Genomic DNA, 16,168 nt, shown 5'->3' on the forward strand with positions numbered 1-16,168 from the left:
AGAGTGGCAGCTACTCTATTGTCTCTTGTGAGTATCCCCCACACACGACCAGCTTGCAGAGAGGTCTGTAAATCTGATTGGAGAGGCGGTCGCGGTTCCGGAGCGACCACGCACACTCAAGGGCTCGTCACAAGGAAATCCAATATCTTCTGTACTGCATGACGCTGGCATCGTTTAAGTAAGGGTTTGGAGGGGACACCGAAGGGACAATGAATGAAATTCAGCTTCGATTTAAAATGGCATCCTCTCACCGTAGTGTAATGAAATGGCTTTGGCAGTGTCAGCTAAGTTAGTGATGTCACTGCTGTATTAGAATCAGACAGATGCCATTGCCTTGCACAACGTTCATCTGCATCCAAAGCTTTTCGCTTATTTGCCTCTGAGAGCATCATGGTGGACAATCAAGGAAAAGGGTAAATATCGCAGTATTGCAGTATTATAACATATACTATCATAGCATGAATGATAGACAATTGAAACATATGATGGGTTAATCACTTTGTAAACCTACCACATTACAAGAGCCCATTGTCCATATTGCTGCACCTAAGATCCTCTATGGGACACACGAGACGAGGAATAAAAGAAGCCTTATCAGGCTATAGCAGTCTGCTAATAAAAATATCACAGCCTTGCTGAACTGTGTAAACACGCACCCACGAGCGCGAGCTTTCCACATAAACCACTGCATGATCTGGCAATTTCTCGATACAAAAGCTGGAAGCTGTCAAACAGCGGCCATTATAGCTGAGACAGTTCAATTATTTACTTTAAATTCGCTAGCCAATGAAAAACAACAATCTTTTATATTAACGAGTTAGTTTACCTTCAACTAGCTTGCCTCATGTTTGTTAATGACGAGTACTCATTTCACCAGATTCTCCTTCTTCTGTCTTGTCACGTCATGTGAATCAGGGAAACCTAAAGTCACGTGATACACACGTGTCAAGTGATTAACACTGGGAAGGTTCCTCTAGTCAGCGTCAACCGCCATGCCAAAAATCACATTTCTTCGTGTTTGCTGTGGTTTTATTCGTAGTTATTTTTGGTAATATGAGCAATTCCCGAAAACGTTGCTTGCTAGACATGGAATGTATCCATACGTAGAAACGGCCGTGAATCTTATTTTTTTTGCAAATAACGGTTGTTTTATTGCGGATGCCTCAGCTCAGTTGGGCTTGTTTCCATAGAAACGGTACTGCTAACGGATGACTATACAGCCCCAGTGGCTTTATGAAACGTCCGATTATGAAAGATTTCTAATGTTATGGAAGCGACGTAGCTCATCTGTTTGGACATGATGTGAAATTATAGCAGGTAATGTTTAAAACGTCCCATGAGCTTTATGTGTAATATATATTTGTTAATGAGAAAATACAAGCTTAAATGCCAGCATTAGAATTCTGAACATCTCAGTTTTAAGTAACGTTACTTACATAATATTTAATGCTAACTATAAACATAAACCATAAAAAAATATGGACGTAGTATATATGATGTAGCCTAAATGTTATTATTAGTGTAACTTACCTATATTTAATATTTTATGACAACATTTACTTTGACCAGCATTAGAATTCTGAACATCTCAGTTTTAAGTAACGTTACTTACATAATATTTAATGCTAACGTTATAGCTAACGTATAATGCATTACTCCGATGTAGGGATATGATCATAGACCGTAAAAAAATATGGACGTAGTATCCGTGACGTCACCCATACACCTCTAAATATCCCTTATAATCCAAAATGGGCAAAAAGGCGGGAGCTGGTTGCTGAAGAGCGTCACCGCGCGACTCTCCCGGATAATCGAAAATGGGCAAAAAGGCGGGAGCTGGTTGCTGAAGCCACGCCCACCTAGCGCGACGGCATTGTCAGCAGCGCCAATCCACCTGTCACTCAAGTGACCGCCACGCCCTTAATTATGCAGAACTTTAAGGCTTAATATACCTAAACGATGAGTTATGCACCCACCCCCTCACAGTTGTCATGAAGGGATAAATTAGCTATATAGACCAAAAATCATTTTTTGAACCAGGCTGTAAACATGTTTTTTCTGCTGTAAAAGTTGGGCATTTTTAACACATGGGGGAGTCTGCGGGACTGACTCCCTTTGCAGCCAGCCTCAAGCGGCCAGTCGATGAATTACAGTTTTAGTCACTTCCTTATTGGCTTCACGAGAGAGAGCGCGAGGTTGCCGCTCGGATATGATGTAGCCTAAATGTTATTATTAGTGTAACTATATTTAATATTTTAACTATACGGCATTAGCAGCCCCTATGTGTATGTAATGCCACCAATCAGATTTGACCGCACTTGACATGATTCCATGTTTCGTATGATTTGGAAATGGCTCTAATGTGTAAAATTAGTTTTATAGAAGTGTACAAATTGTGGCTACATATTAATTTAGTTATTTTTGTGTTTATATGACACCTCTTCTCATATTATTTAGTGTTAAACTGAAATAAAGCAGCCAACAAGTGTGCAGCATACATGGAAACTCCATCAATACTGTTTTAATTTCATTCCAGGAATCTAAACTTAGTGCCCCAGGAATTCAAACTCTAGTGGGAATATATACTGCATAGACCTGTGTATAACTTCCCACCCCACTGTTACTTTAAGGTCAAACACACCTTACTTAACACCTTGAGCCTTTTTCCAAGCAGGAGATCCCCCGTGAGAAAAAAAGCTGATCACCCCCCTGAGAAGCCATTGTCTCAGTTCTCCAGCTTAGTGATGAGAGGCAGAGCTCCAGAGCTCAGATTCCCGAGAGTTCCTGGGAAAGGTGTCAAAGACAGAATCTCAGGAGCACCATCGGTAGAACGTGCTGGAAGAGATTCTGCTTCATTGGGAGGAAACTGACTCTGGAAGAACTTTCACAAGTAACAGACATGTCTCTTCCAGCTCATGTTAAGACTGATTGTGATTACCGTTTGAATGATCTATTTTCATACCTCCTCGGTTTTTCAGCTATGTGAGCTTCCAGGAAGTATCTAAGTAGAGTATGTAGAGAGCAGTTTGGGAGCTGTTATTGAAGAAGAGACTGAGAATTTTACCAGGTGACGGTCAAGGTTGTTGGGTCCGGGTAGACACTGTGGTTCACGCTTAAGCTAAGAGGACTAGGGAGTCCACACAGGATGTGTGTTTTAGGATTCCTCCTGCTACCGTTGTGTTTCTTTTGATAAGGATAAGATGCTGTTGTGGATGTTTGCTCACTGCATGATGCAATGCAGCCATGACAAAGTAAATGTTGTCAGGATTCTTTTAAAAATGAAATTAATGATGAAACGCCATGATGAAAGAGAAAGTACCATGTGGTTTTCCGATTTAACTAATAAGATGTTTTTACTAGATGCATTTACTTTCTCATTTTTGTGCATGATGCAAAAAAAATATCAGCACAAATGTAATTTTTGCAGAATTAGTCTGATATAGAGTATATTTTTTTGAGAAATTCAATTTCAGCTGCTGTTTTTCAAAATTAATTTCTCCATAAACATTTTCAAAAATCCAGAACAAATAACAAGTAACAAAGGCTCAAGACTGAGTATTTAATGTATTTTAGGATAAAATGAGCTACTTATTTCAAAAAGCATTGCAAATTATATCAATGAATCAGAGAATCTAGCGTGTAACAAGCGGATATAAAACTAATTTCAAAAATCTTAAATAAACAATATAAGGAAGTTTCTACCTGCGGTGGAAAATAAACTTCAGTTTAAAAGCTTTAAAAAGTTTTTGAAGTTTTAAAGTGCTAGCAACCCATTTATTTACTAAAATGGTATTAATTGTGGAAATATTATTACACTTTATCATAATTAGTTTGAGTGGTTTTGTAATAAATAGGTTAAAATGTAATTAATACCTGTAATTGTAAAGCTGAATTTTCAGGGGATCAGTTACGTCAAGTCTTCAGCGTCACATGGTCCTTCAGAAATAATAACACATCTGATGTAATTTTTTTTATTTTTATTTTTTTATCATTACATTTGAAAAACAGTTGTGTTGCTGCTATAATTTTTTTGTTTTTGTGTAAACCGTGATACCAGGGGTTCCCCATACATGGTTTTCATTTGTAGCACAGCCCTCCACAAATATCAAATACTGACTGCCACACAATAGAATTTTCACAAACTGCTTTGATTTCCCCATTGAATAAACTTGAGCTCTTGCACACTTCAAAGTCAAAACACGGTACAGGTGTTTTATATGAATGTAACTGTGAAGGGCACAGACTAGTCTTTTAGAAAAGTTTAAATCATTTTCATGTTATATTGTTCTATAACGCCTCTGATAAATCAGCTGCTTATGAGGCACAGCACTGCTTCTGTCTTTCCAGCCGTTATCGGGAGATTTCTAATCTATTTCTGCCCCTCTCCTAAAGCACCTCCGGCTGGCATAGAAGGAATGTTGCATTTTCAATAAGCCCTCGCTTTGCTGTTTTATATATACTGTAGTTTATATTTCCCAGAGGAAAGTGTCGACACACATTGAGTGTAAGGTCTGTGGGAAGCACTTGGATACATTAGTAGTGGGTATTCATCTTTATTCAAACATAGAAGTAAGTTCATTTTGTATTTTATAAGTTTCATTGTTAGAGCCGTATATTCGGAGTATGGGTATTTTAGTAACTTCCATATGTGCTTTTTTTTTAAATCTGTAGGTGATAAACAGATGATGCAGACCTGAAACAGACCACTTATGGGTGGTGTGTGGAAGCTCTGATCAATAAATTTGAGGAAGAATAGCCTGAAGAAAGAGGAAATGGAACAGGAAGAGCCAACATGAGCAGTCAAGCAGCGCTTACCACTGCCTAAATGTTCTGACAGTGACTCTCATTCAATCAGGCTGTGGTGCAATGTGTATAGTTTAAATAAATTACAGAGGCCTATACGTTTCTTTCTTTTGACAAGCATATCAGCCTTGTTTATCTCAGGCCGTTCACATACTATGTCTGTAAGTTCAGACTATAGACTGAATTACTAACTAATGTCTTTGATTGCAACACATAGAGCTATGCATTCATCAGCATGAACAACTACAAGTCTCTCTGGAGAAGCTTGACCCCGGTAGACCACGAGAGGTGAAAACTCCTCTGATACACCCACTTCCCCATAGTTTCAGTTGTAGAAAGAGAGAACTGTCGTTCTGATTCAGAGATGAATCAGTCATCCTGATCTGTTTAATTGCAGCTTCGGGCTTGGAAGCTTTGCAGTCATTTAGCCTAGGCCCCTCCCTCTGATGTCCTGAGCTGTGAAAGCTGGACTGGTCTGCGCCGAAACCTCTCTGCTAAGTGCCACTGACCCTGACCCTGAGCTCAGCTGCAGAGAGATAAGTGCTAAATAAGCACTGACCTTAGATATGGCCCTCAACAACAAAACAGTTTCCCTGAGCAGCTTCATGTTGAAAATACAAGGGCCAACATTTTCAAGCAAGTTTTCTAGAGAAAGAGAGTGTTATTTGAAATGGAGGCCATGACCTGGGCCACTAACATTATTTGATCAGCATTGTATGTGGGAGTTTAGGTATAGTTTTATGTGTGAACCCAGGGGTATTATAGTGAACCACAACCAAGCTAAACTGCATTAAACGAAAAATAAAATAAAAATTTTTCTATTACTTGAAATAAAGTAATTGTTACTGCAAAAAAAAAAAAAAACTTTAGTTTCTATTGATGTGCTACAATAGCCTAAAACTGAAAACTAAATAATAAGCTTGATTAATTCTTATTAATATCTACTGTGTAGACAAAAAAATAAATAAATAAAAAATGAGGAAAAATACACAAGAATTCCTAAACACTCACTCAGAATATGAATAAAAAACATGATATATATAAACTTTTGTTAACAGTTTTTTTTTTGCTTTTCACAGGATAAAGTCCTTCATTTTTTTCACAAACTTTTCATTCTTGCTCCCGTTAAATGTACTAAGGTGTCTACCGGGGGGGGCCGCATAGGTAGTATCTTAAGCTTATTTTTAAGCAGTATACATCTTTTTGATATTCATTATATCCGTGATGTACTTCCGTCATTCATTTTCTGAAGTGTCAAACATTTCTTTTCAGCAAAAAGCTTGGATGCTCATTTCCCTCGCATCTACAAAGTTTGGTTTTTCCCATCGGACTCCTACAAGTATTGATGCGACCAGACCAGAAGACTGTCCCCGTCTCCGCTCATAACAAGTCTGGTGACATTTCCTTTCTCCTATCTAATAAAATAAATAAACATTTAACTAGCTCATGGTAAAAAATATTAATAAAGTTTCGCTTGCCTTGTATACAGACGTATTTTACTTATTCGTTCTGCGGTCATTGGCGTAGATGGAAAGCAGATTAATGAATGACTTTCAGAAAGGAAGGATGTTCAACATTTTGGATGGGAAACGACATCCTGAGAGTAAGCTTTCATCATTATAAACACATTTCCCGAATATTAAGGTGCATCCCAAATTGCATAATTATGCACTATTCTATGACATTTTGTAGTATACATAGTGTGGTAGTGCGTTCGCACTGAAAATTCCCCAAAGAAAAAGTGCACATATTCATACACTAATGGTTAGTACATAGTGCATAAGTACATAGTGTATGAGTGCATAGTGTTGTATGCGTCAATTTGGGACGCAGCTATTGATGCTATATCTTGATTGCGTCAGAGTTGGCTGAATTAATTACTTTTTTTTTTTCCCTGTGCCTAGGTACCATGGAGGAAATCATTGAGAACCACCCTTTCTCTTCCTCGCATCTGCATTCCTGAAGGGCACGTGGGCGAAACAAGTGGGTGCGTGGTATAGAGAAGAAGGATGACAAAACAAGCTGGCATCCGAATAAACCCGAGCCTGTACCCTTAATCTCTCTGCTGGATATCAAAGCCACCTGGTTTAAGAAATGGCTGTTGATCCAACATTTTTATCAAGAATAAACAAACCAAAAGAATAAAACACACACACAGTTTTTTTTCGTATATATGGACCTATATTAGCATCTAATATTGTCTAAATTATTGTCTTTCTAGCATGGCTAACAACAGACCAGGAAAACCGGGGTCGTAACTTCTTGAGAGACATCAAGTCTTTGGGGGATAGCAATACAGGGGAGGGGTGAACGGCATAGCATTGAAATAAATATGTAAGGTAGTGGTGATGTGTACAGGGAACGCATCTGAGAATATTGAGCACAATTTCAAGTACGAGAGATATTAAAAGCTAAACATGCGTGTATAGGGAGAGTAGTGATTGTATGTGGCAGAGGGGTTATAGGTGGTCATGACAGCGTAAAAATCTGAAATATACTGAACGAACACATTGAGAATAGATCGCGACACCCCAACCCTCTCGCGGACCGTACATGGTGGTAGAAGTGATGGTCAGGGTGATATACTATTCTATTCAAGCATAATCAAAACATTCACTGGCGTTTTTAAACTGCAAGGGTTAAAATGTCAAGTTTTTTCAGTGCTAATAATAACAGTATATATTCCAAGTTATTTAATGGAGGGATTTTTATGCATTTTTTTCACAAGAATTGTTAATGCTCTGGCAGCAGTGCATTTCTTACGTTGATGCCGTGTGACTTCAGTTAGAGCAAGACCTTTGCTGGAAATTATCCACAGCCTGGAACATCATCCAGTATGGTAAACGCTGAACTTTGCCCCACCATGTGCACAGGTAGTAGTCTCATACTTTATCTGACAACCTGGGTTATTTTTTCCACCCTGTGTGCTGTTTACAGACGATGTTCCTTTCATGTCAACTACGCTAGATTATTCATTGCCAGAGATAATTCAACGCGGTTTGTAAAAACTTATTCGCTGAAGGAAACTTTCCCAGAATTCTGGTTCTGTTTTGTACGTTCGAAAGAGTCACATGGAAAAAAAAAAAAAAAAACAAAAAAAAAAAACACAAAACATACATACAAGTTATTAACTGGATGCGTTATTCTCTGCTGTAATTCAATAACAGCCTTAGCTATCAGCACTTTCAAAACCACCACACAGTTTAAACAGTCATTCACATCATTGGTATTCATAAGATTGCTTGTCTAGTGTTTATGTGATTGTTTTTAGATTTTATGTGTGTTTACCGTTTTTATGTTTGTTCCACAGAAATCGTGTGCTGCGGTTTACTCATGTAGGATTGACTACAGATTGCAAATGACGTAAGTATTTTCCATGTGGGTATCCAGGGACTGCTGGTATCTTTATTAGAGTCAAAATGCTTGTAAAAATCTTCTAATGGGTGAATATCGTAGAAACTTTGCTTACAGGTGACAATAAAATTAATGGGGAAAAGACTGAATATAGTTTTGCTTTATAAAAATATATATATATTATATTTCTGTTCAATCATTTTCAGGCCAGTTAAACACAATGGTTATGCAGTAAATAACCCTAACTGCTTTCTTCTCTGTAATGCTTTGTAACTATTCAACCTGTCTGCACTCAGATTTGTTAAGGATTTATAATTTGTATTTCAGTAGCGACTTTTAGAATTCACACCAAAAATACAGGGGGGTCACATGCAAATGACTGAAATCCCATTACAGCATGCTTTTGCGGAATGAGTCGTTCTTGTTGTTTTGCCCTCAGAGCAAGTCTAGCCACTCTGCAAGCAAGACTCTCTCCACTTTCTAAAGAGCTGGAGTGTGTTTATTGTGTTCCATCGCTGGGCTTGCTGCTCGGGAGGCTTGCTGATGTACAACTAATGGAAGGAAACTTTCTAGCGGTCTTCAAGTGATGAACTGTGATGCATGATGCCGCTGAGAAGGTATTAGCTGATAGTGTACGAGCGTGGAAAGAGAGGCAGAACACCGTAGATGGCATGTGGATAAATGTGTATGAGAAGAACATAAAGATCATGGAAGCTGCAACTAAGTAGTACTAATCTGATATACATGACGTGAATTCGTGATGTACTAGAAGTTTCGCATGATCCCCCCCCCCCGTAAATAGAACTGGGATGCAGGCTCCCGACCTGGATGTGCTTCGCTGAACAATATCATGTACCACCACCTCAATAACCATCCTGCTAGGGGAAGAGACGACACTCTAGCAGGTGGCGTCAGAAACGAGTACCTCACCCTAACGAGCAACGTAATCCAACTTTTGAATTGATTCTACTAACGCACAAAAACTCAACCACTCACGCATCTTAAAGTTTCGAACTACGCGTATGAGGTGATTTTTATGACGAGGTTGCTTATGTACATGGATATGATATCGTGTTAAGAGGACGTGTCAAATACAGTCCATCTCACACGTACCATTACGGTTTTCATGTGCTACAGGAATAAGGATATGTTATATCTTCTTCTGGTTAATGAACTTACTCACTTCTTTGAACAATACAATAAGTCATCGTTATCAAGAAAAAACTTACAGGACTGCACATTATCAATTACATGTTATATTATGATGTGGATCTTAGTATTAAATAGGATGTTTATTTTTCACCACAAAAAAATCAAACAAAAAAAGATCTGTTCTTGTTTACTCACCTCCTCAGGTCATTTCACACACACCTTACTGACTGTCTTACTATTCCTGGAACACACACATGACAAATGCCACTTTCAAGGACTAGCCACCAGGTTATTAAAGGGGTAGTTCACCCAAATATTTAAAATATGTCCTTAAACGAAGGACACTGCTCAATAAAGTCATTAATTTTTGTTATTTTTGGACCAAAATGTATTTTCGATGCTTCAACAAATTCTTACGACCCTCCTGGAGTGTCACAATGACTATCACTTTGCTGATTTTTTTTTATTACCTTTCTGGACGTGGACCAGTATACTGTCTGCCACCTTTTCGAATGGAGGGATCAGAGCGCTCAATATGGACTAAATCTAAAATAAATATAATCTATAAACGGTGTTTCGAAGATGCACGGAGGGTCTTAGGGGGGGGTTTAGGAACGACATGAGTGTTAGTCATTAATGACTAAATTGTAAGATTTGGCGTGAAACCTACCCTTTACTGTTTGAAAAACCTTTCAATCCCCATCTATTGGAATCCAATCATCAAAACAGTCTTGACCCTGCAAAGTATCCAACCTGCTCATTTTGGGTTCCACAGTGGAAAGACAATGTCCTACAAAATTTGTTTGTATATGATGACAGAAATTCTCATTCTCAGGGTGTGAAACCATGCATTTACACCAGGCGCCTAACGCCCATAACATTTTTAAAAGAGTTAGGCCTGATATTTTCCAGTTGTTTTGTTTTTTCTTGGTTTGATCCTTATTGGACCGTTTGTGCTGCACTTTAAATCATTCATTTAACGGTCGCTCTGCAGGTAACACTTTATGTCATGTAACAACCATGGGGTCCTGAATCTCCTAAAGAGTGTATCACAGAGGGCTGTCTGTTTGTGTGTGTTGTTGTGGTATATATACTCTAGACTCCCTGTCCCCAACTAATCTTGTGTATGGAGGTGTTTAAGACACCGTGTGGATCGCACGGAGTGGGCTGTGGTGAGTGTCTCTTACCAAAATCCAGTTATAGAAACTCGTGCGGGCTCCTGTTATCAACCCTGCTCAAAGGAAAGCTGGTCAGAACAACGTGAACACGCCCACCAGCACATACTCCAAGAGTCTAGACCATGATATGATGAAAATCTATTCTCGGCCCTATTCTAAATACAGTTTTACATATTTGGTTTGTTAGTGAATTTATTATTGAAATATTAGTGAAAACACGTAGTTTCACACTTTAGTTCTTCACAACAGGAAAAGTTGCTACACTACACTGTACAGGCATCGATTACTAACAATAGAGGTTTACTGTTTAATATGCCATCAATTCATTTGACTTTGAGTTAATTTACAACAGAATGGTATCTACAGTCAAAAGCGCCATCCCGAACCCGGAAAAATCAAACTGATCCTAAACTTGAAAATTAGTGTTACATGCTACTACTTTCTAAATTATTTATTTGAAAAATAACATAACAAAGATACAGTAAGTCAGATGGATCTATACAACTTTGTGAAGGACGTATAAGAAAGCAAATGATGCCACATCTAGGATGTAGTATCATCAAGGAAAACTTAAAACCGACTATTTTTTACAGTTATAGCACTGACAGAAGAAGCCTGTTAATTTAAATCTTGAAATAAACCGTAACCCTTCATAGAACCTCTCTTCAGAGACTCATCTGCAGATTTTATGCATTATACTGTTCACCTCGAGCATTTTCAATTTGTCTTTTGTTGCAGCCCAAATTAAATTCCCTAGAAAGTGGCTTGACTCACATAGCAGACATGCTGGCGAGGATCGCTACCACTGAACGAGGTTTATCACTCCTGCTTTATGACAGAAATCTTGTCTCGGCCGAGGGTGAAAAGTAAGTAAATCTAATTTTGCTCTCAGTTTACATTCATTATTTCTTCTTCCTGCTAGTGTCATCTCGAGCTAGTCGGCACTTGTGCCATATATATCATCAGCATGCATAGATGAAAAAACGAGCTTCTTAATAAAAGAAAGGAACCTTTGACACCTGTGTCTTCAGTGAGATGAGTTGCAGCATACTTTGTGGAAGAAACAAAAGTTAAATAAAATAGAATAGAATAGAATAGAATAGAATAGAATAGAATAGAATAGAATAGGCCAGTTTGTCAACCACTATGATTGTATACCACCATTCATTTGGCCATAGCAATCCAGCACTTAAAAGCACAATCTCTATTACAGAAATAATATTCAGAGATCCAGGTACTTTAATGTGGTATATAAGTATAATAATACTTTATTGTAATATGTTCCATTATTTACACAGTATTTCAGCTGCACATGTAGTTGTGCAGTTTACCCAGAGGCTGTTGGCAAAAGAGCTGCATGTGTTCAGCGAGCTGGAGATTCCTCTCGCCGTGAGCGGGCACCTCATCTTTGTCTGTCGACAGATGTACAACACCTGCGAGGGGCTGCAAGTTCTTCGGCCATACAGCCTACATGAGTGCATTGCTAAAGCCTGGAGAAAGGTGACCTTTATACACCACAAGCCTCACTAAGGCTGTCACTTGTGGGTTTAAACCTACAATCGTCCAGTTATCCTGTCAATGATTATATAAAAGCCAGGATTTCATCATTTTAGTCTTATGTCTGTCTGTGGTTGTATGAGTGTTATGAGGTCAGTGACACAGAATTTTGGTAAGCTTTAATAAGTGAATCCTTTTACCATAGATCAAATAACTCATGTAGTCTGTCATTGATGTGGTCATGTCACTGACTGATACACATCATTTACTGAATAGTATGATGAATTTTAGTTTGGGAATCTGACCAGTCCCTGTCTCACACTGATCAATACACTACTGCTTTAAAAAGTTTTTGATACTTATTTTTTTTTTTTTTAATGATTTTGAAAAGTCTCTTTATGCTCACCAAGGCTATATTTTATTAATTAAAAAAGACAGTAAAAAACAGCAATTATTGTGAAATTGTTTATTATTATTACTTTAATAATAATAAAAATAAAATAATAATAATATATATAATAATAAAATGCCTCCAGTGTTTGCCTAGTGTTTAGTTCAGCAGCCATTACTCCACTTCTTTCAGTGTCACATGATCCTTCAGAAATTATTCTAATATGCTGAATTTGGTGCTCGGGAAACATTTCTTATATTATTATTATTATGTTGACAAACAGTTGTGCTGCTTAATATTTTTGTGGAAGCAAAAATAAATAATAAATAAATGGTTCAAAATAACAGCATTTACTTAAAATATAAATCTTTTGTAGCATTATAAGTGAATGTCTTTACTGTCACTTTTGACATATGGAATGTTTCCTTTTTGAATAAAAAAAAAAGGCCAAAACATGCTGACCCCAACTTTTAAAACAGTAGTGTTTCTCCTTGTGTACATTTTTCAGCTTAAAAGCTTAATTGTATTTGTGTTGAGAAAGTAAGTTTACACATTTTTTATTTATTTTGTAATCTATATCAAAAATTTCACTAAAACATGTTTAGTGAGACACTTTATCAACACTTAAAAAAAACTGCCTATTTAAAAATGTATATTTTGTTATTATCAGTCCTCTCACAGCCAAAATAGAGCCTCCATTTTTTTAAGCTTATTCTAAGACAGCAGCTTTAGAGCTTAGAGTGTATGTTCCCCAAGCAAAACAGTATTAATTTTGAAAGAACTGCTGAAACATCCACTCTGTGGCTGTGTGTGAAGAGGGATTTGTAGAATACAGAAGAAGCAGTGCTATGCCGTCACTAATGAAACCTCCCAGGGTTCCCCCTGCCTTCATCAGGGCGTGAGGAATCACCATTGCATTCAACAATGCCATCTCATTATTTAGCCTTAGGGATTTAAAATGCCGTGTAGCAGTTCCGCCTGACAGTGAATTCTCTTCCCCCAAGAGACAAGCTCAATGTCGGAGAGAGTTCCCACTCCTGTTCCTGGAGCTCCCCCAGCGATCACTTCTCCAGGAGCTGAGCCAGAGCGTGTGTGTATGCCTCCATCACGCCTCCAGTGTTCTCTTGTTCCTACCACACAGCTGTTTGTTTCTGTGCTAAACTTGAGCTTGGCCTGCCAGTGCTGTTTTGTGGAAATAAATCAACAAGAACAAGAAATAATTAGCATTCTTGCCGAATCTTTTGTCTTGGTTCTGCAGGGTGGCCTGGGAAGAGATGTGCTCTGGACAATCTGCTGAATTTTTCTGCCACACCAAAAGGACTGCTGCTCCTCCAACAGACTGGAGCCATCAATGAGTGTGTCACCTACATGTTCTCAAGATTCACCAAAAAACATTCCGACTACAGGTATAATAATCAGATGCCACTTTCAAAAGTGTTTTATTCTGGACAGTAATAATAGTGGTTAGTGATACTTGAAGTAATGGGATAGTCCACTCAAAAAAAAAAAAAAAAGTAACTCACCCCAAGTCATTCAGTTTCTTCTAAAAGAAGATATTTTGAAAAATGTTAGTAACAAAACAGTCAGTTTGGAACCCAATTTTATGGTTGCCAACATTCTTCAAGATGTCTTCCAAAAAAAAAAAATCAGTAAAACAGGCTTTGCAATAACATAAAAGTGGGTAAAATGATGACAGCATTTTCATTTGTATTTTGGAAACCTATCCCTTTAAAAGGTACAATACATTTTTTTTTATGTTTATTAGTGTTTTGCCTGTTGGATCTAATAATGGTCATGTGATCAAGAAAGTTTCATCTTTTGTATAATATAATGAAAGCAACACCCCAAAGTGCATTTGTATAGCTGTGATGAGTTTTTGTATGTGCAAACATTACTCATATTTTCATTAGGGAAAAAAAAAAATCTGGTTTATTTTTATAAAAGAAACCCAGATGTCAAAAGAAAAAAAGAATTTTAATTTTAATTTAAAAAGCAATAATAAAACAATTTCAATAATTTTGAAAACCAACCCAGTTGCTAGTTATTAAATATATCCAGACTCCTAAAGGTAATCTATTAAAGGAGGTCATATGACATTGCTAAAAATAACATTATTTTGTGTATTTGGTGTAATACAATGTGTTTAAGAGTTCAAAAAAACATTATTTTCCATATAATGCAACATTATTTACCGCCTCCTCCATGCCCTGCCTTTTCTTAACACGCGGATTTGATTTTTACAAAAGCTCATCGTTCTAGAAAAAAGCTTCCAGAGCCTACGCTGATTGGCCAACGAATCCAGTCTTGCGATTTATGATTGCCCGAATGCCTTCAAGCGTTGTGACGAAAATGTTACGCCCCTACCATACTGTAGGTCGCCAGCTCACAGCAGCGATGAGAGACAAAACCAATAAAACCCATTACAAAAGAGGCAATTGTTGCATCCAGTGGGGACATAATTCCTGATTATAATGACTTACTGTATACTGTCTTTTTTTATGCTTTACGTTGGCCTTGTCGCTCTGCGTAAACATAAAACCATGTGTCTGCATTGTGATCGGAGAAACAAATAAATATAAATATAGAAAAAAATGTTACTTACAGGCTGTAGTGAGGAAGCGCCAGGACTGTCCTTGCAAAGTTGGAACTGCCCCACTTATCGAAGAAACAGCCTTTGTGCCACAGACGCATTGTAGGCTACTGGTTCAGGAAACAGTCCTCATTCTCCATAAAAGGAACTGCACACATCTGAATATTTGGGTTGAATAGTTCTGGAACAGTGTTGTAAATACAACTTAACCACTGATTTCTTGTTGTTTCCTCTTTTGGAAGGCCAAACAAAGTAGTTTCGCTTTCACAACAAAACACACAGCGTCCCCACAACAGCGGCAGCAGCAGCGAGAATAAAAGCTGTGCCTTCTTTCTTTGCGTGAACATTTGGGCGGCGTTATGCAAAACTTCCCACATCATGAAATAGACATGTGGGGGGGTGTTAGAATGAGCCATTTTAGGGAAGCATTAGTTGACTTTTTTTAAGAAATCTCTTTGAATTTGAAGATCTTCTTTATGACCAAACTTGTAACACTCCAAAAGAAAAGAAAATTTGAAATGCATCATATGACCCCTTTGTGTGTATTTTCCTCCATTCTTTCTCTAATCTCAGGTCAGCAGGTGTGAGATATGTTTGGTTATGTGGTGTGATGGTGACCCAAGTGGCCTATACAGGCCCCGGCAGTGGTGTGCTCTTTGCAAAGCTCAGGTAGATAGAAGACTTAGTATGACAATTGAATGTACATCTTGAGAGTTTAGAGGCCATGTAAAAAATCTAGTCATCTCCAGAGTCCATAAGAGGGGGCAGCATCTCAATAAAGTGATTGGTCATATAGAGTTTGCTAGCGGCGGCATAGTCTCATGTCCGCCCTATTCACAACAGCCTAATACAATGGCGAGCCTAAGGTTTGCATCCAGAGGAGCGTTAGGTGATGTCAAGTATAATGCACATGATTGTTGCTCCTCTATGCCCCTGCACCTTTCTTAATATGTTCGGGTTGCGTTTGTACAAAGCTCATTTTCTAGTTAAATACAGCTAGGTATAGTTATTGGCCTTGATCAACAGCGTTGATGATTGCCCATGTTGATCTTTACATCAGAAGCTGTGTTGACGAAATAGGTTACCGCAATGGCTTACCATACTGAGGTGCCAGCTCCCAGCATTCACGCGTGAGAGACAAACCGCAATAAAAACCATTACAAAAAAGAGCGCAATTGTTGACCATCCAGTGGGTGACATAAT

General features: G+C 38.0%; 1 protein-coding gene across 1 annotated transcript in view; it reads left to right on the forward strand.

Moving 5' to 3' along the window:
* Nucleotides 1-2,744: 2,744 nt before the first annotated feature.
* The window catches only part of LOC109060309 (TBC1 domain family, member 32), a 46,003-nt gene continuing 32,579 nt past the window's right edge, over nt 2,745-16,168 (forward strand). Inside the window, 10 exon segments of the mRNA XM_042725160.1 lie at nt 2,745-2,825; nt 8,114-8,166; nt 10,451-10,529; nt 10,532-10,558; nt 11,226-11,353; nt 11,786-11,987; nt 13,382-13,467; nt 13,634-13,652; nt 13,654-13,781; nt 15,539-15,634. Of these exon segments, the coding sequence (XP_042581094.1) occupies nt 2,745-2,825; nt 8,114-8,166; nt 10,451-10,529; nt 10,532-10,558; nt 11,226-11,353; nt 11,786-11,987; nt 13,382-13,467; nt 13,634-13,652; nt 13,654-13,781; nt 15,539-15,634 (899 nt within the window).

This window comes from Cyprinus carpio, chromosome B6 (assembly GCF_018340385.1).
Source record: "Cyprinus carpio isolate SPL01 chromosome B6, ASM1834038v1, whole genome shotgun sequence".
Classification (NCBI taxonomy): domain Eukaryota; kingdom Metazoa; phylum Chordata; class Actinopteri; order Cypriniformes; family Cyprinidae; genus Cyprinus; species Cyprinus carpio.